Raw genomic sequence first — 26084 nt, 5'->3', positions numbered from 1 at the left:
GCGGGATGCTGGAGACTTGTCTGGTCTTCTTGAGGTCCGTGAGACCGACCCGAATTTCGGGAGTCTCCTGGACAGTTGTCAAGTATGGTCTTAGGGCTAGATTTACTAAACTGTGGGTTTGGAAAAGTGGAGCTGTTGCCTATAGCAACCAATCACATTCTAGTTATCATTTATTTAGTGCATTCTAAAATATGACAGCTAAAATCTGATTGATTGCTATTGCCAACATCTCTACTTTTTCAAAACCCGCAGTTTAGTAAATATACCCCCTTGAATCGGGTTGACAACCACTTTGAAAGAAGTTTGAGCATATCTTGTTAAACACAAGAAATTATGAGAGTGCAGGAGCCAGTAGAAATCATTATATAAACACATTCAATTTTAAAGGGGTTTTCCATCTTATGCTGTAATCATTGATCTAGCAGCACTATATATTTAATAGTTTGCACTACAAGTGTTTTGGGGTCTCCCATAATAATAATTGATGAGTGCAAGACTTAGAATGACAGATCACTTGTCGATGGAAGAGAGTTGCTTATGGCCATTCAGTCAAGAACCCGGCTATTATATCTAGCCCTGAGTCAGATGCTCTCAAGGGCAGAGATGATTGTGGAATTTGGTGATCAGAGAAAACCAGTAATTGTTAATACCGGATCCTGCTGAATTGTATAAATAGAATGGGTCGTCCATCAAAAGACTACATGGGGAAAATGTATCAAGCTATGTATTTGAAAAAGTGGAGATGTTGCCTATAGCAACCAATCAGATTATAGCTGTCATTTTGTAGAATGTACTAAATAAATGATAACTAGAATCTGAGGCTATAGACAACATCTCCACTTTTTCAAACCCACAGCTTAATAAATTTACCCTCATGTCTCCAACTGGGCAGCCATGTTGTAGCCCAGTATAACAGCTAATTCCAGGTAGAAGCAGTAGGAAAGAAAACCTAAGTCAATGAAATACTAAGAATTTATGAATTATGTGACTGATCCATGATCTATAATACAATTTCTTACAGACTTGAGCAATTTAGTATAATAGAATGAAGGTGTTTCTAATTGTAAAGCGCTACGGAATTTACTGGCGCTATATAAATAAATGTTGATGATGATGACTTTAATACACATAACGACCTGGCTAGTGTCTGCAGTATGATAACAGTTTGCTTCTACTTTTTTCAGCTCTCCTTCTGCCCACACTCGATTTAATTAACTGTTAAGACATATGAAGGCATTTTAAACATCAAATTCATAACAGAATATTGAAACCGAAAAATCAGGAGGAAGAGAAGAAGTGGCTTGGCACGCATACCAATTCTCTGTGATTTCTTTAGTGTATGTATTGTTGCATCTGATAAAACATATCCAGTTACTAAGCAAGCAAAGCCTGTTTGTTTGTTTTATACAGTTATCACTGCACTTTGTACTACTGGAATACAGTAACAATGATTATTCCTGAAATAATGATTAAATAATGATACATAAATAAATTGTGCTCCACTGCATCTTCTTATCAATAGATCTAGAATAGATATATCCATATCTAAAAGCTTTCAAATAGGAAGGGTTTTTTTTGCAGAAAAAAAGTTGGTGAATAATTTAATACACCCAAAATGGAATATTACAAATTGGGTGCAGCTGGCAGCTACTACAGTCCTACAGTGTTAAAAAATAAATGATTTCAATGTAATCACATATTATTCTGCTCTCCTGTATTTACCGAGTTACAAGAACATTGGTTGATTTAAATGTGATCATTCAGGTTATTGCATTCGGAAAAGAAGTGGAAGAAGCAGGAGTAGAAGTTGGACGGACACACTGTAAGCTTATTGGTTGTCTGGGTGGTAGAATTAGAATATCTCCCATGACGGGGCCCTAGTGACGTCACTGGAGGGTTTCCCTCAGCGCGCGGGACAGAGGCTAGTCTCATGATGCGCCCTCTGATTGGCTGCGGGAGATGTGACGTGGGGAGGTTGGTGGGCGGGGTCAGCCTACTAGTCCTTCGTCCCTTTAAATCCCCGGCTACAGAGCCGGCAGCTCTCTCCCGTTATGTGCCCGGTATCCTCACCCTGTACGGACAATGTTTGACCGGGAGCGCGGCTGGAACCTGTCCTTCGCCGGCTGCGGCTTCCTCGGGGTTTATCATGTCGGGGTGTCCAGCTGCCTGCAGGAGAGAGCCCCCCACCTCATCACCGAAGCCACCAGGATCTATGGGGCGTCTGCCGGGGCGCTGAACGCAGCTGCCCTGGTGTGTGGAAGCTGCCTCGGTGAGTAATGGGAAGAGAGCACCTACCTGGGTGATTGAGGGTGGCACAGACAGTGTAGGCTCTTCTGATGGGTAGTGGGTGGCACAGGCAGGGTAGTATCTTCTAATGGGTAAGGGGTGGCACAGACAGTGTAGGCTCTTCTGATGGGTAGTGGGAGGCACAGGCAAGGTAGTATCTTCTTATGGGTAAGGGGTGGCAGTGGCAGGGTAGGCTCTTCTGATGGGTAGAGGGTGGCATTGGCAGGGTAGGCTCTTCTGATGGGTAGAGGGTGGCATTGGCAGGGTAGGCTCTTCTGATGGGTAGAGGGTGGCATTGGCAGGGTAGGCTCTTCTGATGGGTAGGAGCTGGCACAGGGAGGGTAGGCTCTTCTGATGGGTAGAGGGTGGCATTGGCAGGGTAGGCTCTTCTGATGGGTAGGGGCTGGCACAGGCAGGGTAGGCTCTTCTGATGGGTAGGGGCTGGCACAGGTAGGGTAGGCTCTTCTGATGGGTAGGGGCTGGCACAGGCAGGGTAGGTTCTTCTGATGGGTAGGGGCTGGCACAGGCAGGGTAGGCTCTTCTGATGGTTAGGGGCTGGCACAGGCAGGGTAGGCTCTTCTGGTGGGTAGGGGCTGGCACAGGCAGGGTAGGCTCTTCTGGTGGGTAGGGGCTGGCACAGGCAGGGTAGGCTCTTCTGATGGGTAGGGGCTGGCACAGGCAGGGTAGGCTCTTCTGATGGGTAGGGGCTGGCACAGGCAGGGTAGGCTCTTCTGATGGGTAGAGGGTGGCACTGGCAGGGTAGGCTCTTCTGATGGGTAGAGGGTGGCACTGGCAGGGTAGGCTCTTCTGATGGGTAGGGACTGACACAGACTGGGTAGGGGCTGACACAGGCAGGGTAGGCTCTTCTGATGGGTAGGGGCTGGCACAGGCAGGGTAGGCTCTTCTGATGGGTAGGGGCTGGCACAGGCAGGGTAAGCTCTTCTGATGGGTAGGGGGTGGCACAGGCAGGGTAGACTCTTCTGATGGGTAGGGGGTGGCACTGGCAGGGTAGGCTCTTCTGATGGGTAGGGGGTGGCACAGGCAGGGTAGGCTCTTCTGATGGGTAGGGGGTGGCACAGGCAGGGTAGGCTCTTCTGATGGGTAGGGGGTGGCACAGGCAGGGTAGGCTCTTCTGATGGGTAGGGGGTGGCACAGAACATATGAGACAACTCAAGAGCCCACTTAGCTGGCTCATGTGGCACAGAAGGGTACCCTCCTCTGATGGATAATGTTTGTTATCAACAGGCAGAGATCACTAGAAATAGAGAACTGTATTCTCCAGTCACTGAACACACAATTGTTTTGTTTACTGTTAAATTCTATTTCCCTTTAGACTGTTCATCCAGTGACCTCCATAGTATTGTTACACAGTGAAAGGGATGTTAATCATGGAATGTCATTCATAGGATAATAAATGGAATTTTCTCATTGTGTTTACTAGTGATCCCTGATGTATAGCCAGTCTTGCCCATCTCTTGCAGGTAAACACAGGATATTGTCACACAAGTTAATATTTATTTCCCAATGCTTTAAAAGTGTCACTGATCTTAATACTGTATTAACCTGTTTGGGGAAAACAAAAGGAAGCTCTGATCAGTTATGTACTATCTCACGTGATCTTACTCATAATTACCCTATAACTTAATTAAACCTTTATTTAGCTGTTGTCTGCTGATTCACTTCCTTGTTAAGCATGACAATGCAGCCTATCAATTGTTGAGGAATTTGTGACTTGACTGAGGTCATTTTGCCTCACACCTCGGCAATGTTGCCAGTGGTGACTTAATAGGCTGAATATTGAAATGGCAACAAATAGCTTCTTCCCCTGTGCCTAGTTTAATAGGTATGTTCTCTATCTGCAATGACTAACAGACCAAGTGACAAAGTCAATCAAGTAGTGTCAATATTTTTGTATAATTATGCCCACTCACATGCTGTACATGTGGTTGTACTTATATGGGGACTGTTGTAGATAGTGTGTATGTATATGTGTGTATATATATATATATATATATATATATATATATATATATATATATATATATATATATATATATATATATATATATATATATATATATATATATATATTAGTTTTTCTGTGTTGCTTAATGCATTATTTGGACACCAAACCAGTACAACTTCTATCACTTGTTCATCATTATTTGTTAGTTCTCTGTGACCCATCTGATATGTTGTTGCTATTTTGCACTGTATACTCTGTAACCACTAATCATTTCCCAGGATCTTTAATGCTGATTCTACCTAGTTTGAAAGCTGTATTTAGGAATGTATCATGTGATCACAGTGAGCTGTGATTGGCCAGTAACCCTGAGCTGACTTGTGGGTGTGTAGTCACCAGCCCCTCTGGCTGAGAGGTTACTGCTGGTCAATGACTTGTGGTCTCCTTATCCTATAGCAGATGCATATAGATCAGAGGTCACAGGGTTATTACAGTTCTCATATTAACTTGACTCTAGTCTTCATCGTATTGTCTGAGATTCCTTTGTTTTGAAAACATTTACTATTTACATTAGAGAAAAATCTAGTCTGCATTAAATGTATACGCTGGGGATCAGAATGCAAAGTACAACTAACTTACATACACTCCACTATTGTCTCTAGTTTCTCTTTAGATTATCTTTTGTACTATACTGTTATGCAAAACTCACTTTGTTTTTTTTGTTGTTTTAGAATTAAAAATCTTAAAACTTGTTTAGTAGAGCTGTATGTATGTGTATATATATATATATATATATATATATATATATTATAGCCATTTCAGTGCTATTGAGTTAAACAGTCCAGAGGATAAGAATAAATAGTCAGAATTGCGTTCTGTATTCAAGTCTAGCAGTAAACCTTTTATCTATTGTTATAGCTGTTAGCTTAGTTTTGCAGTGGTACAAAGGACAACAGAAGCCAGTCCTTGTTGTTTTGAATGTTATTATCTTTGGCCCTAGATAATGACTAGATAGAGACCTGCGATAATGTTAATTCTGCAGTTGTTTTTGTCCTTTTGCTGCAGACTTGTGTGAACTTTGTTTTCTGGTTTCACAATCACTGGGAGTGCAGGATATAAAGAAAATGGGAAATAAGGACATTGACCTTATACTGACACAACATGGGGACACACATGATATTTAATTGTTGGTTACAGTAAATGCTGTATTCTGTCTCGCTGTGTTCACAGCAGTTGGCATGAATAATTATTACTTGTTCATCCATTTGTCATGTCACATTTTGTTTTAATATAAAAATTCCTGTTTCACCTCTTTAACTTAAACAACAAGTGTCACGTGTAAGTTTGTTAATGGATAGAAACACACAATTGGTAGTGGCCTACAATGGGCAATGTCCTAATTAGGGTTTGCTCTGTGAATAAATGTACTTTATATTGTGGGTTGATGGGCAGGTGACGCAGACTGTTTGGCTAAAGAGGAATGTAATATTAACATAAGCGTACTTCTCTTATGGCCCCGGAATAGTATTACCCTAAGTATCCTAGTAGTATATAGCCTGTATTATTGACATTGTTCTGTACTCCTTTAAATATATATGCATCAGCCAATGGGGTAGATTAACTAAACCCTCTGAAAAGCAAAAGTGGAGGTGTTGCCTGTAGCAACCAATCAGATTCTAGCGATCCAGTACATTCTAGATAGTGATAGAATCTAACTGGTTGCTATGAGCAACACCTCCACTTCTCCTAGGTGCAGCCTAGGGCTTTTGAAGCACTAGGCTGCCCCATTCTCTCCTCCCATCCAAGCACCTTCGCTGCCCTGTGAACAGCACCATTCACCACTGCGCTGCCATGCACAGCAGCGGTGAACAGAAGATACTTCCCAACTATCCCACCCGCGGGACAGAGCTGTCCTGTTCACGGTGGCGGGGCACAGCCCTCAAATCGGGGTGGTTGGGTGGTGTGCCTCTACATGCTAGAAGCTCACCGAACTGTACGGAGAAGCAGATGGACTAGATGTTCTCTGTGGAATGGTGTAAACGTCATAGGCAAACCGAGGTGTGTGTGGGAAGGGGGGTCTCCTAGTGCCTGGAAACCCCCTCCAAGCCTGGGGCATTGTATAATTGAGATGGCTGGACCCTGCTCCCGCTTCACACGGCTCTGCTTGAAAACAGAGAGCTGTGTGCACCTAACAGTAGTCCACGCAGCATTGCCCATGTATATTATGGGGATAGGAAGAGTTGCAGAGCAGCCAAGCACTGTCTAAAATTATAGTCACGCCCCCATACATGCTGGTCACACCCACTGGCGGCGTGGTGTGGAAAACCCCCCCCCCCTCTACAAATCCTGCGTTTGCTCTTGAACGTCACATCAAATGTCTAATTTCCTACCACTTTCAATTCACCACTTTTAATTAAATACCATTTTTCTGCTTTCTCCTAAAATACTGCCCATTTTAACCGTGTTTATTGGCGAAACTTAATCACAAGATTGACCCTCATTATGTGAGTCACTTCTGTGTGCCTGTAATTTAAGTGCGGCACAACACATTCAACAGTACAGGGGTAATCTTTGTATTTTTTCCTTATTGTAAATGGGGAAAAGTGATTATTTTCAGCCCATATAACGCGCGATGCCTCTCCTGACGACATGCCGGCACTGATTGGCTGTATTATATGAGCTGACTGGCTCACTGCTGGGCCCAGGTTTATTTTCTGCCTAGTAAGGTCACTACAGGTTGTACACTTTGATCCGATCACCCAGCCAGGAATACCTCAGCAGATCGGGTTCATCTGAGTTGTGTGTGTACATTTACAGCAGTGATAGGAGAATATCAGCATAATATTCTGAGAACTTGGTTATTGTTTACAGATCCTGTCTCACTAAGGGCAATTGACATTAATTGAAAGTTTTTATAGAAAGCAAAGTTCAGCTTGTGACTCGCAGATGATTTCATAAGATCGAACAGACAAACAGTATCTTCAACGTGGAGCCAAAAGGTCAGTAGAGGCTGCATTATTATAAAGCAGACGTTTTCAGAATTAACACTTATGTAATAACAACGGAAGTCTGTTTGTACAGATATTTGGAGTTTATACATTTTTATTAACATGGGTAAAGTATGCTCTGCTTATGACTGAGTGGCTTAGTAGTCATGGAGTATATCCGCAGGGTGAGTCCCACTAGCCCTTGAAGTGTAGGAGTTAGTGTACTCCTCACCTAGCGTAAGGCACTAGGACCCATTGACGCCATTTAGTCATGAGGCACAAAGTGAATTCATCGGCTGCTTTCTCATTATTCAGTCAAAATGGCTGCCTCCACTGTAGGTTCACTTTAAATCTTTACACTTCACTTTAAATCAACATGTCTTCTTATTAGAGGACATGTCGGAGCAGAAAAATTATGTACACTAATGCGTTTAGTGAACATTTACAGATACATTGACTCTTAAGTAGTCATAAATATTGTGGGGAAATAGAACTTGTTTTGTTGTGTGGTGAGTGAGAACGCAGAAGGACCTGGCAGCTATAGGTTTACTGTGTACCACAATACTAATGTTAGTGTATTTTGCTCTTCCATAAACCACTAGATGCTCAGCTGGGATCAGTGACCATTTCACGGTTACTCTGTTCCACTGTCATAATTTATGAGCGGATTCTAGTAACTGGCTCACACTGTTCTTATGCACAGATGATCTTATCGTTGTCTCAAGACTGAAACAAGTCTTCTCAAGGTCCGATATCAAACCTTCTTTACTATCTGTTATACAAGGCTAAAGGTGAACTCCAGGAAAAAAACACCTCTACCGATAAATATTATTATAAACATTTATATAGCACCGGTATACTCTGTGGTGCTTTACAATTAATGGCATTTAATGTATGTTCAATCCAACATATAGGCATACGTTACTTATCATAATGAACCTTTTAATTTCAACATAGCTGATCTACTTTGTTTGTTAACATATTCTTGACAAATCTGTCAGCAGTAGGACACAGCGCCACCCAGTGGCCGCAATACTGTGAAAAAATGGTAAAACTCTTGATAGGCACCATTCCAGCTGATGATACAGCAATTCACTTTGAAAATATGGCAGCACCTTTGCTTTTGTGTAAATTGTATATTTTAAAATTTTGGTTTGGTTTACAGTTTGGTGGGCACGTTTTTATTTGCATGTGTGATTTTAAAGTGCACTTGTCACACAATGGAGGCAGTTGTTTAAGGTGTGGATATTGGTTCGTGCCATAATCAAGTATGTAGCCTTTACCATTCACTAGGAACCACTGACCGCAAGGTGGCGCGGAGGGTGAGCGGAGTCAATGTTTGTGAGGATGCAGCTTATCTGTTTATATGACTATAGGTCCTGGCCACAAGATGGCTGCCTCCACCATGCATAGACATGTGCTTTTAATTCTTTTGATATGGCGAGGCGTCTGATGTGAACTTGTATAGGTATAAGGGTAAGTATTTGACAGATATATGCAGATCATCATCATCATTTACTTGTATAGCGCCAGCAAATTCTGTAGCGCTTTACAATTGGGAACAAACATTAATAAAACAATATTGGGTAATACAGACAGAGAGGTAAGAGAACCCTGCTTACAATCTATGGGACAATGGGAGTTTGAAACACAAGGGCATGTGCTACATCATATTGCACACTTGACCAGCTAGAACGCAAAGGTAAAAGTATTGAGTGGGCTGTGTGTGTGGCAATGTTCGTCAGAGGGTTGTTGTCTTGTGTTAGCTGTGTAGAGGGTGGTAATAGGGGAGATTAAGAGGGTGGTAGAGGAATATTATAAGCTTGTCTGAAGAGTGGGTTTTCAGAGAACGCTTGAAGGTTTGGAGACTAGAGGAAAGTCTTACTGTGCGAGGGAGGGAATTCCACAAAGAGGGTGCAGCCCAAAAAAAGTCCTGTAACCAAGCATGGGAGGATGTGATTAGAGTGGAAGAGAGACACTGATCTTGTGCAGAACGGAGGTGTCGAGTAGGGAGATATTTTGAGACAAGTGAGGAGATGTACGTCGGTGCAATTTTGTTGAAGGCCTTGTATGTTAGTAGAAGAGTGTTATATTGGATGTTACATTTTTAATCACCAGCAACCTTTTTTCTGTGTTGCAGCTGAGTGTTGCTCAGATGTGATGGAAGTGGCCAAGGAGGCCAGGAAAAGGAATCTGGGACCTCTGCACCCGTCTTTCAACCTGGTGAAGATTCTGAAGAACGGATTATATCGGAACCTTCCTGAAAACGCCCATGAACTGGCATCGGGCAAGCTGTGTATATCACTCACTCGGGTCTCGGACGGAGAGAACGTGCTGGTGTCTGACTTCAGTTCTAAAGAGGAACTTATCCAGGTATGGTACAGGCCTCTGTGTACAAAGCTCAGCTAGGAGGGACGACTCTCCACTTCTACATGAAAGTGATTTTAAGAAGGTGCTCTAGTTTTTTTTTTAAGCCCATATTGACGATACTTGTCTAGCTACTATTCCGTCTCGTTCAATCAGGTTCTGGGTTGCTGCAGATTTTATCCACTGAGCCACATTTTCTTAAATGCGTCCCTGTTTTCAGTGTGTTTGTAAGGTTGCAATGATATTTCACCAGTGTTAGGCATTGGGTGAGCTTGGCCTCCCCTCTTTAAAAATTCTTAAACAGATCGCTGTCTACAGCCGCCATGGATACTTACGTGCGTGGTGGGAGGGGGTAGAATCCATTTAATTCATAGTAACTCTGTGGCATCTTAGTTCTAACACAATTATTCATATCTGCATTTCATTTTACTATTTATTAACTTTTATCTAACTTGTTATCTATCTTTTTAATCTATTTATTAACTTGGCCTTTTTAATCTCTCCCTCAGGCTTTAGTATGCAGTGCCTTTGTCCCAGTTTACTGTGGGATCATTCCCCCAACTTTCAGAGGCGTGGTAAGTGTTGCTTTGATTTCTGGCATAGAAAGGATTAAAGGCTGATTGAGGGGTGATAACATTAAAGGGATATTACTCCTTTGTTTGCTCACTTGTGGAAAACAAACTCTATCTGCAAAGCTCTATCCAAACAAAGTAGGAAATGTCTTACAGGTAATCTCACCTGGGCCAGGAACCACCTGACTTCGTCCATTCCTGCAATTTCTGTTTTTATTAGAAATGCTCACTGACCCCTGTGAACTGGTTTTGGATCTGGATTAGCTTTGGGTTTTGATTTTGGCAAAACCGCCCTCGTGGGTTTTGGTTTTGGATTTTTTAGAAAAAATCCTAAAATATGCTAAAATCATATAATTTTGCTCTTCTTTTTTTTTTTTGTTTTGTTTCTACATTATTATTAACCTCAATAACACTAATTTCAAGTCATTTGCAGTCAATTTTGACCACCTCACAGACCACAATATTATTTTCATACACTTTCAAACAAATACTGCCGCGACCTGGCTGGATGGTAAGCGACAGAGCAATGACACAAACACATGGCAGTTCCTAGCACATCTAGGACACATTGGCACACAGCAGTGGCAGAAAAGAAAAAATGGGGATCCGCCCAACCTCCCACCCCCGCTATGTTGGATCTTAAAAGGGAATCCAAAACTCATAAGATCCGACGACGTAACGATGACGTTTTGCCTAGTTTTCAAATCCGAGGGCGCGCGACAAGTACCGAGCCGCACTCGGATCTGCTAAATTTGGGTGTGTTCGGTTCTTGGGGAGCCGAGCCTGAGCATCTCTAGTTTTTATACTGAAGTTGGACCAAGGTCCTTAACTGTGTAGTGCTGACCTGGCGAGCCTGTGGCTCTCCAGATGTTTTGCGAAACTACACGTCCCAGCATGCACTGCCTGCAGACAGACAGCCGATAGCTGGGGAGGTATGCTGGGACTTGTAGTTCTACAACACCTGGAGAGCCACAGGTTGGCAAGGCCATCTATAGTGCCACTGGTGTTTTCTGATTTTGACCTATTTTTTTTTATTTTTATTTTCAGCGCTACGTTGATGGTGGAATTAGCAACAACTTGCCTGAGTATGAGTTGAAGAACACAATCACTGTCTCTCCTTTCTCGGGGGAGTCAGACATCTGTCCCAGAGACAACTCCACCAATTTCCACGAGCTGCGAGTGACCAATACCAGCATTCAGTTCAGCCTGGGCAATCTCTACCGCCTAACCCGCGCCCTGTTCCCACCTGAGCCTAAAGTAAGTGACCGCGCTCTCTGTTCTGGGCATTACTGCTCATCGGGTCATTCCGGACTTCCCCTCCCCCCCCAACTTTGGGTACTACCATCACCAAAAAACGTGCCCCAGTTGTGATATCTTTCTATAGGAAGCCTATGTTATTATTAACACTGTTATGTACTTGACAATATGTATTTAATACTTGGCTAGTAGACGTCACATATTGTAGCTTAAATGGTAGAATTTGCCATTTGCAATCAACAAGTAGATATAGTCTAGAGGTGCTGACTGTCTATGAGGGAGGCACCATTGTATTAACATGTTGACCTGTAATTTATGTTGATATCTATTGTAAATGTATCACTGTGTGAGGAATGTCACAGGTAATAAGATTAAGTTTTGGAGCTCAGTATGCTGTGAATAGACACAAGATGTGGGTAATAGGCTGCTGTTCACAGTTACCTCCAGCAAATTTTTGCACCTCTAGTTATAAGTTAATTCGGCTATTGTGAGCAGTCTCTGGTTCTATTGTCCAAGGACAAGGTCATGACCTTGTTTGTCCCTGTGATATGTTAATGATGCAACTGTACAACATATGTTCTACTGTGTGTGTATTTCCTGGAGGAGGTAAGGTAAGCATAAACGGGAGAGGTTACTGTAAAGCTGGGTACACACTACACGGTTTTCGTCCAATAATCGGCTCAATCAGCCGACATACGACTGCTCATTCAAAAGTCGGGTCAGTGTGTGTAGTGACACGATGGTCGAAAGTCTACCCAAATGGATGATTGTCACCTCATTTGGTTGGTCGTACCGTTTAATATTTTCGTTCCAATCTAGTTTCCGCTGTGTAGTGTGTATAAACTTCCGACCGAACCACAACAGTGAGTACGAAATTAGTCATTGCTCACAACAACATGGCTGTAAAAAGTCGCTAAATGGACGTTCGCTCTTCCCTTTATCGTCCTAAACAAGGCTAGTGTGTATGCAGTCCATGGACCGAGCGATCGGAACATCGATTGCATGTAAAATCCATCGGCATAAAAAGTTGGTAGAAAATTCTGTAGTGAGTAAGCTCTAGAGAGCTGGAGAGAAGAACACCTGATACAAGTGGGGGCGCTGGTCAGTGCAGTGCGAGGGACTCGTGTGTTTGGGGTACTAAGCCGGAGTCTAAGTCCCGTTAGTACTGAGTGTGACAGTGCTTTGTGTGAGCCGGCATCTTAAGTCAGGAGACACTAGATGTTATCTGTGTTAAATTAAGAGATGCTACCAAAGACCCTGCCATCATATACCCACTGAATGTGTGCAGTTTGCTGATTCTGCACCTGGTATTGGTCTGAGTGATCTAAAGGACCCCGTATCCTCATATCTCCACTAACCTGCCCCCCTCCTCCTCCCCACTTTGGTTCCTCCACAAACAGAGGGCAATGGGCATTGGTATGTTTGAAGATAACGAAGAGGGGTGTTTTTCAGTTTTTTAAAAAAAATAGTGTATAGAGTGTAAAATTTGTGGTGTAAGAAGAAATATATCGCCTAATTAAAGTGACTCTGTAACCCCTTCATTAGCTGAGGCTTGGTTGCTTCTCTGCAGAAACAAATCTAATCAAATTGATAAAAAAAAGAAGTAATAATTTCAGCATTTAGACATGGCATGGAATCCATAGATTTGTATATAGAATTGAACTTTGTTTTTCTTTTAATAAGATTAGCACGATCTGAATGTTCAGTACACACCTGCCCGCGTGTATGTGATCTTCAGCCGTTCTGGGTATCCGGTACACCCCCTCGGGGTCACCTCCTCTTATTTCATTTTTTTTTCTTTCTCATTCATGGTCGGATGTTGCAGCACGGTGGCGTAGTGGTTAGCACTCCTGCCTTACAGCACTGGGGACATGAGTTCAATTCCCGATCATGGCCTTATCTGTGAGGAGTTTGTATGTTCTCTCCGTGTTTACTCCGTGTTTACTTCCTCCGGGTGCTCCGGTTTCCTCCCACACTCCAAAAACATACTGGTAGGTTAATTGGCTGCTAACAAATTGACCCTAGTCTGTGTATGTGTGTCTGTGTGTGTATATGTGTGTGTCTGTGTGTTAGGGAATTTAGACTGTAAGCTCCAATGGGGCAGGGACTAATGTGAGTGAGTTCTCTGTACAGCGCTGTGGAATTAGTGGCGCTATATAAATAAATGATTATGATGATGTTGTCTCCACAGGTTCTGGGAGAAATGTGCCAGCAAGGATACAATGACACCCTGAGGTTCCTGAAGGACAACAGTATGTTATATTTATCTTGTCGATGCTTTCTTCAATGTACACAACAGTCTGACGTCTCCTCAGTGCTTCACTGCGTTGCCGCTCTTGAAATATAATAATTACTTATTTCTGGGAAAAAGCCGTTGATGATTTTACCTGTATTTGAACATACCAGATTTTTCCTCACCGAAATATAATTTTATCATGTCGTGTATCGCAAACCCTTAAGGGAACTAAACCCCATTCCAACCACTCCACCCAATTCCATTGGAGCTCTGTATAAGAAAAGCGTCCACTTGCCACTGTATTACTGACCTCTGTAGGACAGTGTCCTGCTGGGATCTGGTACCAAGTTGTGACATCACTGTCCCCGCTCTGTATGAACAACCAATCTGCTCAGCATTTCTGCGAATCTGTCCCACTGACTCACTGTTTACTTAGAGAAGCACCTCCACCTAAGATGGCCGCCGCCTGTAGAGTGGATGAGAGAATTGTGGATATATAGTTAATTATAAACACTCCAGATTTCATGTGTTATCTACCTTGGCAATACACCACCTTTAATTAAGTAATTAATAAATATATATAATATTTCTTCTGTAGCATGTTGGAATAAGTTTACTATTGGTCAGATATAAAAGCACATAGGACTAGTTACAGGCTTGCAGGAACCAAATCATAATGAATGTGAAGCAAAACTATATTTTCTACGGTGGCCATTTCCCTGTAATCATGTGCACAATTATGGGCAGCACGGCGGCTCAGTGGTTAGCACTTCTGCCTCACAGCAACAGGGTCATGAGTTCAATTCCCGACCATGGCCTTATCTGTGTGGAGTTTGTATGTTCTCCCCGTGTTTGCATGGGTTTCCTCCGGGTGCTCCGGTTTCCACCCACACTCCAAAAATATACTGGTAGGTTAATTGGCTGCTATTAAATCATGTTAATCTGTGCATTAGGTGAATGCTTCTTTCAGTGGCTCTAAACCTGTTAGTTGCGCCCATGCTAATGGGCACAGGTTTCAGCCTGCGCTGAATATACCCCTTGTACAGCAGTAGCTGTGTTGAGAGTTGTAGTGTTATTTGTTTACTGTATTATACTGTTATACTATGTACTGTCTTGATGTTTGCCCTCTATACGACACCGCGGACCTCATGTGGTGCCCTATAAATAAAGATTAACAATAACGCCAATGAATAAATGTATATTAAATTAGACTACCCAAAAGGATTTTTTTTCCCACTTTATTACCAGTTAAAAAAGTAAAAATTCCATTCTAAATTATTGTTGTATACTTTGCTTATTTAACTAAATAGTTTTTTTTCTCTTCTTTCTATGGTTAGACCTCTTAAAATTGCCATCACCCTCCTCAAATCTGCTCCTAGCAGAGCCAACCACATCCGCAGCTTCCCGTTGCAGTAGTCCAGAGTGCGCTGCGCCCCTCAGCTCGAAGAAAGAGGAAAAAAAAGCCAACAATATGACGCTGGAGAAACAACCGCGTTGGCCCCTTGATACAAAAATAATGGAAAAACTACCACCCACGTTGTACAAAGGTAAGGACGTGTCGCGATCGTTGATACACAGCCATTATTGTAGCCTATGATAATATTCTTGAAAATAGAGCCTATCCGTTCACTAGGAACTAGCGACCTCACTATGGCGGGAGGCATGTTGTCGTCTGCACTCTCACTAGCTCTTTGTGGCTTGATGGGCTGCAACAAAATGGCTGCCTCCACTACATGTAGGTTTTTGATGCAAAGTTGTCGCCATTATCAAAGCTATATTTTATTATTTTTAGATCAAAGGAATTATGCTTGTACTTAGTATGTGAATGTTGTTAATATATTAGGAAGAGAAGAAATGCACAACATGGATCCGTTCACACACTCTCTCTTCCTCTTGTGACATAATGAGGTAAACCTATGAGCACCTTTTATGTTTTCCATATCCACTGTAAAATAATCTCTATCATTTATTTAAGCTTTGCAAGAAGCGTGTAAGGAGAAAGGGGGACTCTACAATCAGATAACCAGTCTCCTGCCGGTGCGGTTGGCGTCCTACATGGCGCTGCCTTGCACTCTGCCGGTGGAATCTGCGTATTCGATGGCTCTGAGGTGAGGCGTGTTTGCGATTAGAACCAGACTGAAATTCCACTTGTGATGTTACCCTGCTTTATTAATATAAAGTAAATACACATGCATTAATGAGGTTTAAAATTCTTATAATTGCTGGTGTACCGGTCAAAGTATGGATCGCAAAATTCTGCCATTTTACTCATGTAAAATTACAACAGGGTGGCTCAGTGGTTAGCACTTCTGCCTCACTGCACCAGGGTCATGAGTTCAATTCCCAACCATGGCCTTATCTGTGTGGAGTTTGTATGTTCTCCCCGTGTTTGCGTGGGTTTCCTCCGGGGGCTCCGGTTTCCTCCCACACTCCAAAAACATACTGGTAGGGGTTAATTGTTTGCAGCTAAAATAAATCCCTAGTCTGTGTGTATTAGGGAATTTAGACTGTAAGCTTCAATGAGACAGAGACTGACAGTGCTGTGGAATAGATGGCGCTATATCAATAAATGTTGGTGATGATAGATAGATGTAACCCTGGAATGATGTGCTTGATATGTTCCCCTGTGCAGGCTAGTGGACTGGTTCCCCGATATCCCCGATGATGTGCGTTGGATGCAGAATCAGATGTGCTCTGTGGCTGGCGCAGTATATTACCAGGCGAGAAAGAGGTTGCTCCCAGTGAAGTAGGTGACATACACCCCCCTTCCGTGTCTTTATTTGCACTTGCACAAAACATTTTTTTTTTTTTTTATTTTTGTTGTTGACTATAAAACATTAAAATACGATTTCATGTTTGTTTTTTGTTTTATGTAAAAACTTATGTTTGTTTTCGTCCGCAGGCCACCGGTCCAGAGTACCCTAAGAAAGTGTCTCAGCCTCCCATCTCCATTCAATCACGCTACCTCCTACCTGGCCCCTAGTACTTATTCCTCAATGGACCTGGAGAGCTGGGTGTTTGATTTTTCCAGCCCCGTGAACTGCGATGTTCAGGATGCTGAAACGCACATGAGAAAACATGACTTCCCTTCCTCTTCCGATTCGGAAGACTCGGGGGTGGGGTTAAACCTCTCCAGTCAAGATATGGACTCGTCCTTCTCTTCAGGAATTAATTTCTAGGTTTTACTGGAACTGGATAATAGAAGCCTCATTTGGTGCTTGAGAATCTCAGGAATGGAACGAGTAACGAGATAACTAGGCTACACTCAGAGAGGGGTGTGTGCTGTGACCTCAGTATGACCATATTACTGTGGCCCCTACTCCATACTTGCCAACATTTTGGCGTTGGCGTCCGGGAGCCTCCCTGGGGGATGTGGGGGCGGGGCCCCCCGAGACGTAATGACATAAACGTGTCATTTTTCAGCATGGAGCGGGGCCAAATGCCGCGATTTCCGGAGAATCGCAGCATTTTGGCCCTAATTCTGCCCACTTCACTAGGAAGTGGGCAGATGCGGGAGATTGCCACACTCTCCCGGGAGTCCGTGAGACTCGCCCGAAATGCGGGAGTCTACCGGACATTGTGGGAGTCTCCCGGACATTCCGGGAGAGTTGGCAAGTATGCCCTACTCCGGGGCGATCCTATCCTGTTCTATTACCAGCACTTATGTTTGCATCTTGTGTTTTATCTTGTATAAATCTGATCAGATGTAATAATTAGCACGTGACTGAAGAGGGTGGGAGTTATGGCTTCATAGGTTGGGGAGATTGTACATCATTATTCTGAACCAGAATTTTATTAGATATTCATTGTTTCTTCCTTCACACCTTAAAATATCTCTGAATGGGATCAAATACATTTTTTTTTTTTTTTTTATAACCTCCCCTGCAGTGATATTAGACTTTATGTAAATAAGGAAAAGAGAATTTTATAAATTGGAAGATATATTTCTTTTTTTAAAAAAGATATCTTTTAAACAAGCCAAAAATGTAACACTTTGATACGTGGAACACATTTTGCTGTACAACTAATTGCACTGTCTGCACATGGAGTTGAATGCAATGGAAAAGGATTTTCATTTGCTAGGCTTTGGGCAAGCTGTAGTTTCATAGGAGCAGTGGTGAAGTGACCGGCGGCCTTGTTCTGTGGTATTCATATGTCCTGGGAATGTCCCTAAAGGCCGCCTGTCACTTAAACTGAGTGAAGGCAACCAGTGACATCATTTAGGCACAATGTGCCTGCTTTGGCCTCTATTAAAGTGATGGGCTACAGCCATAAGACTATTGGTTCACCTCACAAAATGGCTGCCTCCACCGTGTGTAGGAGAGTTGGCGCTGGTTGTTTCAACCTCAATTAAAATGTACGTTTACATTCAAACAAGGCGATAGATTTCATTGTGTGTCTACTCCTGTAGTGCAGATATGCTGTGCGGGACCTATGTTTTTAAAGTGCAGTGTGTTTTACCTCACGTTCTTTACAGGAAGCTGCTTTGATGGGTGTTGTAGATTTATTAAGTATCTGTTGTCTCCATAACATATCCATATTCAAAGAACTAATGATTTCACAGATATGAGGCACTTCTTTACTCAGTTATGTTATTGGATCCTAGAGGATATTGGTTCATCCCACAAAATAAAATGGCTGCCTCCGCTGCATGGAGGAGACAAATGGTACACTTTAAAACCAGCATATAAGCGATTTCTGGTACTTTTCAAATTGTACACATTGTACTATTGGGGGGTTTAGAGTACTTATTAGCCTTATACCCTTAACTTACAAAGAAAAATAGGTTTGTTATTAAAATATCAAAGTTAGCAAAAAAAAATGTCTAGAGCGGTCTAGCAAATAATATTACCTGAAGAATTGTATTAAAATTTGCACAATTGTAACTGGTTTAATTGGTGAAATGTGATTTGTGCCAACATCAAGGATTTATTTTTTCTGGTTTGTCGTCTTTCTTGTTTTCTTGTTGTACTGTCGCAGACAAATTGTGGATATTTCTGAATTGCCCACTGTGACTAAAAATAAATATTTGACAATAAGTGTGTATGTACTACTTTGTAACTCGTGTGTATATCTCTCTGGTTTATTTACATGCTGGAAAACAGATGAGATATTGCTATTAACTTTGTTTTGTTTGGAAGTTATGATTTAAAAGAAGATGCCGTACTTTTTTTTTTTTTTTTTTTTTAAAGGGAATCTCTATTGCCTTTATATTCTCTATGTCCCCTGATTTGAAATTTTCAAACTATACCCTAATATTCCAGGAAACAAAATATCTGTTTATCCAAAAAATGTGTCCTCTAGCTTAAAAACTAAAAGCAATGTCAGCCGGCTAATCGCACTAAATGATTAGAAAAGTCTACATCCGCACATCTATAAAACACATTATGGGGGAAAACTGATTAGTGTTGCACTATTCTTCATCATCCTCCAATGCCTTACAAAGAACTCTTGCATCACTCCCTGCCCCAATGAAGCTCACAATCTAAATTCCCTAACATGCACATAGCAGAGAGAATAGGGACAATTTAATAGCGGCCAATTTACCTTCTAGTATGTTTTTGGAGTGTGGGCGGAAACCCACGCAAACACGGGGAGAACATACAAACTCCACATAGATAAGGCCATGTTCGGGAATTGAACTCATGACCCCAGTGCTGTGAGGCAGAAGTGCTAACCACTGAGCCACCGTGCTTTCCCAATTACAACAGTTCTGGATGTTTGTGGAAAGAGAAAAATTAACACACAAATGATCTGCATAAAACAAATAGTTGACAACTGTCCCTAATTCCCATTTTTTTTTTTGCACAGGTTTTACTGTCCCTAGACATTTTTGTTTTGTTTTTAACCAACTGCACAATAAAATAATAAAACACAGTCGTCAGCGTTTATCCTTATTGCAAATCTTTATATATCAAGCAAAATGAGAGTGGTATATTTCCAATTTAGATCAAAACGTTTAATCGTGCTGTTTAGAAGCTTTAGTAAATTTAGCCCTTAATAGTCCTCTTCCCTGTGCAACATTTATAGAAATATTGCTCAGCTTCTATACTTTATAAGGCATGAACTGTTGCGTAAACATCATGCTCCTGTCCTAAGCCAAGTAATAAATGTACTGCAATCATGGGACATGCCCACTCTCAAATATGTGCAACTCCAATTGGAAGTCTGCAGCCCCCTTTTTATTGGTCTTGCAAAATCTTTTGCTCTAAATGACCAACGCAGGAAATAACTATCCTCTCAGGAGCCCGATCTAATAACATTGTGTCTGGAATTTGTGGCGCATGTAGACAGGGCCTGATAACCCAATGGACATTTGGGAGTTCAAAATTGTGCCAGAGAGAGGTATGAACTGAAATAAATTTTAAAATATAAAAATAGTTGTTCTCCAAAGCAAAAAGGAAACCTGAAAGAAAAATGTAGTAATGTTCTAATGTTGACGTATTCCCATGGTAAAGGTTGAAGACAATGGGGCATATTCAATTAGGTTTCCGGTCCACGGTAACGTGCGTTACCGTGAAAAGTACGCAGTATTGACGGTAATATGGTACTGCAATAACGCGTATTTTCCTGCGCAACCCTTTGGGGTGCGGACGAAAATCCACGTTATTGCGGTACCGTAGACCGGAAAACTAATTGGATATGCCCCAATGAGTCAAACTTGGGCGAGCACTTGAGGATAAGTGAGTAGGAGAGACAAAGATGGCGACAGTAGCAGACATGACAGCCCCTCCACCCTCAGTAGAGCTTGTTTATGCCTCTGTTCCGCTATACAGTTCTGATTTTTAATAAAAACTAAGCGTTTCCTACCTAGCACATGGTCTGACCATGGACCAGCTACGGGGAACAGTGTGGGTCTAGAATTTGAGCAAAAACAGTTTACTTGGTGCCTAAACAATAGAATCCTACTTAATCCAGATCTTAAATCACAAATAGAAACAGAAATACGTAACTATCACGAGACAAACATTGATTCCTCTATCCCATTATGCTCCTCTGGGATGCCCATAAAGCTGTAATTCGAGGTAGCTTGATAAAAACGGCTACATACGCTAACAAAATTATAACTCAAAAATTCCTTGTGATCTCTAGACGAGAAGCGAGTTTAGATAGATCTCATAAATCTTCTGGTTTATCAGAGGACTATATCAAACTTATGGCCGCAAGAGGGAAGTAAAATCCTTTACTTTCTACTGGAGCAGAAAATTGTCTCAAATACCTGAACCAGACCGTTTATATGAAAAGAAACAAACACACAGAGATCCCCCAGCACACCGCTATAGCCAGGAAGGGAGCTGCCATTTTTACTGTAGATAAAAAGGCAAAAGTTTCAGTTGCACACATTTGCAAATGTATGGTAAGCCACCCGCCACTCCACGGCGCTTTTGGTAATGGGGTGATCCTACTTCTAAACAGTGAGAGTCACATATATTTGGGCCGTACATATGTTTTTAAATTGAGAGCTAACTTACCAAAGAGACACCCCAAACAGCAATTCAGTGCCAGTACTCCCCCTGTCAGCTACTGACGCCAACATGCCTCTCAGACAAATACAGAAGTGGAAGTTGCTCAATCAATTTATAGGCTCATAGCACTGGCTATGAGCCTATAAATTGATTGAACAACTTCCACTTCTGTACTTATATTAAAAAAAAAAAAAAAAAAAGCAGACTATTAGCATCTAGGTTGCAATCTCAACTCTCTCAAAGCAATCTACTCTGTATTACATGTCATTCAGGTAACTTTATACAAGACCCAAATCAAATAACAGAGGAATTTAAACATTTCTACAGTAAACTATATATTTCAATCCAATGATTTTTCTTCAACATCGATGAATCCCTCCAAAAGCTTGCTTTCCCAATGCCAATTATCTAGGGCCTGATTCATTAAGGATCTTAAATGAAGAGGATTATTATTTCAGTCTCCTGGACAAAACCATGTTACATTGCAAGGGGTGCAAATGAGTGTTCTGTTTTGCACATAAGTTAAATACTGACTGTTTTTTCATGTAGCACACAAATACTTGATAGCTTATATGTACACTGAAATTTAAAGTTGATATTTGTGTGCTACATGAAAAAACAGTCCGTATTTAACTTATGTTCAAAACAGAACACTCATTTGCACCCCTTGCAATGTAACATGGTTTGGTCCAGGAGCCTGAAATAAGAATCCTCTTCATTTAAGATCCTTAATGAATCAGGCCCCTAGACTTCTTCCAAGCACACAATTTACTGTTCAAGAAATATCTGATGTCAACAAAAACTTGAAAACTATTAAGGCATGTCCTGACGGTTTCACTGCAATATAGTATAAAACATACACTGAGCTTCTCTCACCTTATCTTGTTGATATGCTTAACAATGTATTAAAAGGTGACTCCTTCTCCAAAGAAACCCTAGAGGCCTATATTATAGTCATTCCGAAAGAGGGCAAAGGCCCATCACACTCTTAAACACAGACCTCAAGATCTATGCAAATACACTTGCTAAATACCTTAATGTTGTTCTAACTCATCTGATCCATAGAGATCAGGTGGAATTCATAACCGAGCCGTCAGGCACGTGATAATACCAGAAGAACAGTTAGCTTTATTCATTCCATTAATTCCAATAAAGTTCCAGCAATTGTCCTTTCTCTGGATGCAGAGAAAGCCTTAGACCGAATTAATTGGCCCTTTATGTTAGAAACTCTCAAAAAATTTGAATTTGATGGCACTCTTCTTCAAGGAATACAGGCTTTGTTCTGTGAGGGTTTTAGTGAATGGGGGACTTTCATCGCCGATATAAATCACTAATTTCCCTTGTCAGGGATGTCCTCTTTCCCCTTTGGTTTTTGCCCTTGTAATCGAACCCTTAGCGGCTAAAATTCGATCTTCCCCAGATATTACAGGTGTCTCAATTAACTCTGAAAATTATAAACTTAGTTTATTTGCAGGTGACATCCTCCTCACATTAACTTCTCCCCACACCTCCCTCCCGAACCTGTTTACCATCCTTAAAGCTTACGGATCTATTTCCGGTTATAGAATAAACCTGTCGAAGACTGAATCTCTCGCTCATAATATATCAACAACTCTGAAACTCCTTAAAAATAGTTTTCACTTCTCCTGGCAACAATCCAAAATAAAATATCTAGAGTCTTTATTACATCTAATTATATATAACTCTCTATATGTGTAAAATCTCTAACGCCGCTGGAATCTTTATGTACAGTTACCCCTACAAGGAGGAATCATATCCACTTTATATAATATTCTCATCACCTCTATCCATGAACTACAAGTGGGAGGCTGACTTGGGCAGACCACCAGATAGAGATATATGGGCAACAATACGTAAAAGGATGTCTAAGACTTCTAGCTCATCACTGGTTAAAGAAAATACCTATAAAATATAATACCGATGGTATTTATACCCCATTCATACTGCACCAAAAACCCGAGTTTTTGCAGAGGCGCGCTGAAAAACCTGGGTCTTGGTGCAGTATGAATAGTCCAACCACAAAATCCCGGGTCTAAAATCCCGGGACTTAGACCCGGGATTTTGCGAGGGGTAATTCCCGTATTGGACCCCGCTCGCCTGCAGTATGAATGGTGCAACCCGTGTAATTCCCGGGTCTCACCATTCATACTGTAAAAAAAAAAAAATTGGGAAGTAAAAAAAAAAGATTTTAAATAATAAAAAATACATAACAATTGTTTACTTAACTTATTTTCAGCCAGCGGTGTCTCCGGTGCGTTGCCGGCTGGTAGGGGGACCTCTGGGTACTAAAATTACGTCATTTCTAATGGACTAGAAATGACGTCATTTTAGTACCCAGAGGTCCCCCTGACAGCCGGCAACGCACCGGAGACACCGCTGGCTGAAAATAAGTTAAGTAAACAATTGTTATGTATTTTTTTTAAATTAAAATCTTTTTTTACACTTTTTTTTTTTCTAAAACCCGGGTCGGGCAGGTGCAGTATGAACCCGCCCGACCCGGGAATCTTCTTATCTATACTGCCCTGTGCCCCGGCAATATCCCGGGGTTAACAACCCGGGATATTGCCGGGGCGGCAGTATGAAAGTGGTATTAGTTCTTACCAGACTGAAACAAATATATATTGATCTACTTCTGATCTATGTTGGAGAGGCTGCGGAGAACAGGGATCTTCCTTCATATCTTGTAGTCTTGCCCACAAATAGATTCTTTCTGGGATTATGTTTGATTAGCTACATTACTGTCCATATAACTAAATGTCCATGGTCCTTGCTCCTTGGATCTCCTATCAATATCCTAGATAAATACTCAGAGAAATTATCTGTTCATCTTCTTAATGCATCCAGATGCCTTGTCGTAAAATATTGGAAAAAAACAGGTCCCCCTTCTAGACAACAACTCCTAAATATAACATGGTATTTGGCACATATGGGAAAAAAATCAGCATATTTAAATAAAAAAACTCGTAAATTTCCCCAAATCTGAAGTGATTGAGTCATTTATATTAATTCCTCTGATCCCAAACCATTGCCTAACCAAAATAAATAAATATATCCTCCCTTTAAATAATATTGAACACGGATGAACACAGAATCATATTCCAAAGTATGAGTCCATCGGAAGTCCCAGATTAGGTCTCAATCGCCCCCCTTACCTCCCCCATTTATTACCTTATTTATAGTCACACTCCCTCGTATCTCTTAAGTCTATCCTCAATGCTGCTGCCCGCCTCATTTTTCTCTCCCGCCGCTCTATCTCTGCGGTCTCCCTCCAACAGTCACTACTTTGGCTCCCCAAACCCTACAGAATTAAATTTAAACTCCTCATCCTCACCTTAAGCTCTTAATCAATCCTCCCCTCCCTACATCTTCAATCTCATCTCTACCTACACTCCTACCCGCCCCCTCCGATCTGTCTCTGACCGCTGCCTCACTACTTCACTGATCACCTCTTCCCACTCCCGTCTCCAGGACTTTGCTTGTGCTGCTCCCGAGCTGTGGAACGATCTTCCACATTCCATCAGGTTAGCATCTACTCTCAAAGGCTTCAAGCGTGCCCTTAAGACTCATTTCTTTATTAAAGTCTATCAGTCCTCCTCCTAACTCTCTTGTCCTGGCTCTCTCCCCCAGTTAGTACCACCCTATTTGCTTTACCCTGTCACCTGTGTTTGTATATATTTTTGTATCATGTTGTGTCTGGGTTCTGTTTTCTGTATATGTAATGTACAGCGCTGTGGACCCTTTATGGCGCTTTATAAGTCAAAGATAATAATAATAATAATCTCAACATAAGTTATTAATAACTTTCAATTATTATATCTTATCTATATATATTTATTATGGTATCATCTCATTTAGTATTAAAATAACAAAACTGAAATGAGTGACAAAAATTGCCCTGATCCTTTTAAAAAGCCAAAAGGAGCTGAATTTTAAGATGCAGGAACATAAATATTGGGGAGGGTAAGGGGGTGAAGAAAGATGGATTTAAAATTAAGGATGTGTTTGTTTTTATGCACAATTACACGTCATAGCCTGATTACCCCTTTCTCGCTCAACTCATTTAAAAACATTTTAATATGTTGCTGTTTTCTTATTAAATTACTTCTATTGACACGTAATAAAAGTTACGTTTTGTTATAGTTGCTGTGTTTGGCCAACATGTGGACTAACACATCAATTCCTGGAAAAGATACCCGTACTAGCTCCCAAGGAGCGCCTCTTATAGTAGTACATGTTTTCTTTCATTTACGGTAATGACATACTACTTACAGAGCACCCAAGTGCATAAAGAATATAAGATACATTAGAAACAATTCAATAATGAACATTTAAGTGTTAATCTTAGACCAATATTCTTCTGGTGCAGGGAGTCTGTCTCTTCTGCTTCAATCATCTATCCAAACTCCCTGCCTGAGCTATTCCCTACCACCTGCCCCCTCACAGTATAATTATATTATAGTATAAAGATTATTAGTATATACAGTATATATATATTATATATTACAGTATAATTATACTATAGTATATAGACTATTAGTATATACAGTCTATTTAAATTATATATCACAGTATAATTACATCATAGTATAATTATATTGCAGTATATAGATTATTAGAATATATATATATATATATATATATATATATATATATATATACTGTATATATATATATTACAGCTATTACAGTATAATTATTACAGTGCATAGATTATTAGTATACAGTATATTTAAATTATATATTACAATATAATTATATCACACTATAATTATATCATAGTATAATTATATTGCAGTATATAGATTATATAGTATATATATATATATATATATATATATATATATATATATTACAGCTATTACAGTATAAATATATTACAGTATATAGATTATTTGTATTTATATATATATATATATATATATATATATA

The 26084-nt window shown here is 41.0% G+C and overlaps 1 protein-coding gene across 2 annotated transcripts; it reads left to right on the top strand.

Annotated features, from left to right (window-relative positions):
• Positions 1-1997: 1997 nt before the first annotated feature.
• Positions 1998-18707, top strand: LOC142153034 (patatin-like phospholipase domain-containing protein 2). Of its 2 annotated transcripts, none has more exons than XM_075210269.1 (9): positions 1998-2269; positions 9377-9609; positions 10113-10178; positions 11223-11432; positions 13624-13684; positions 15006-15215; positions 15644-15776; positions 16301-16414; positions 16571-18707. In XM_075210269.1, exons 1-9 carry the CDS (start codon positions 2083-2085, stop codon positions 16845-16847), a joined length of 1491 nt encoding a protein of 496 aa, XP_075066370.1. In that variant the 5' UTR covers positions 1998-2082; the 3' UTR covers positions 16848-18707. The 2 variants fall into 2 exon arrangements, with proteins under 2 accessions (XP_075066370.1, XP_075066374.1); XM_075210273.1 differs by lacking the exon at positions 1998-2269 and adding an exon at positions 3722-3767.
• Positions 18708-26084: the final 7377 nt, after the last annotated feature.

This window comes from Mixophyes fleayi, chromosome 4, assembly GCF_038048845.1.
Source record: "Mixophyes fleayi isolate aMixFle1 chromosome 4, aMixFle1.hap1, whole genome shotgun sequence".
Classification (NCBI taxonomy): Eukaryota; Metazoa; Chordata; class Amphibia; order Anura; family Limnodynastidae; genus Mixophyes; species Mixophyes fleayi.
The sequence above is the reverse complement of the archived record's forward strand: the minus strand, read 5'-3'. Positions and strand labels throughout refer to the sequence as shown.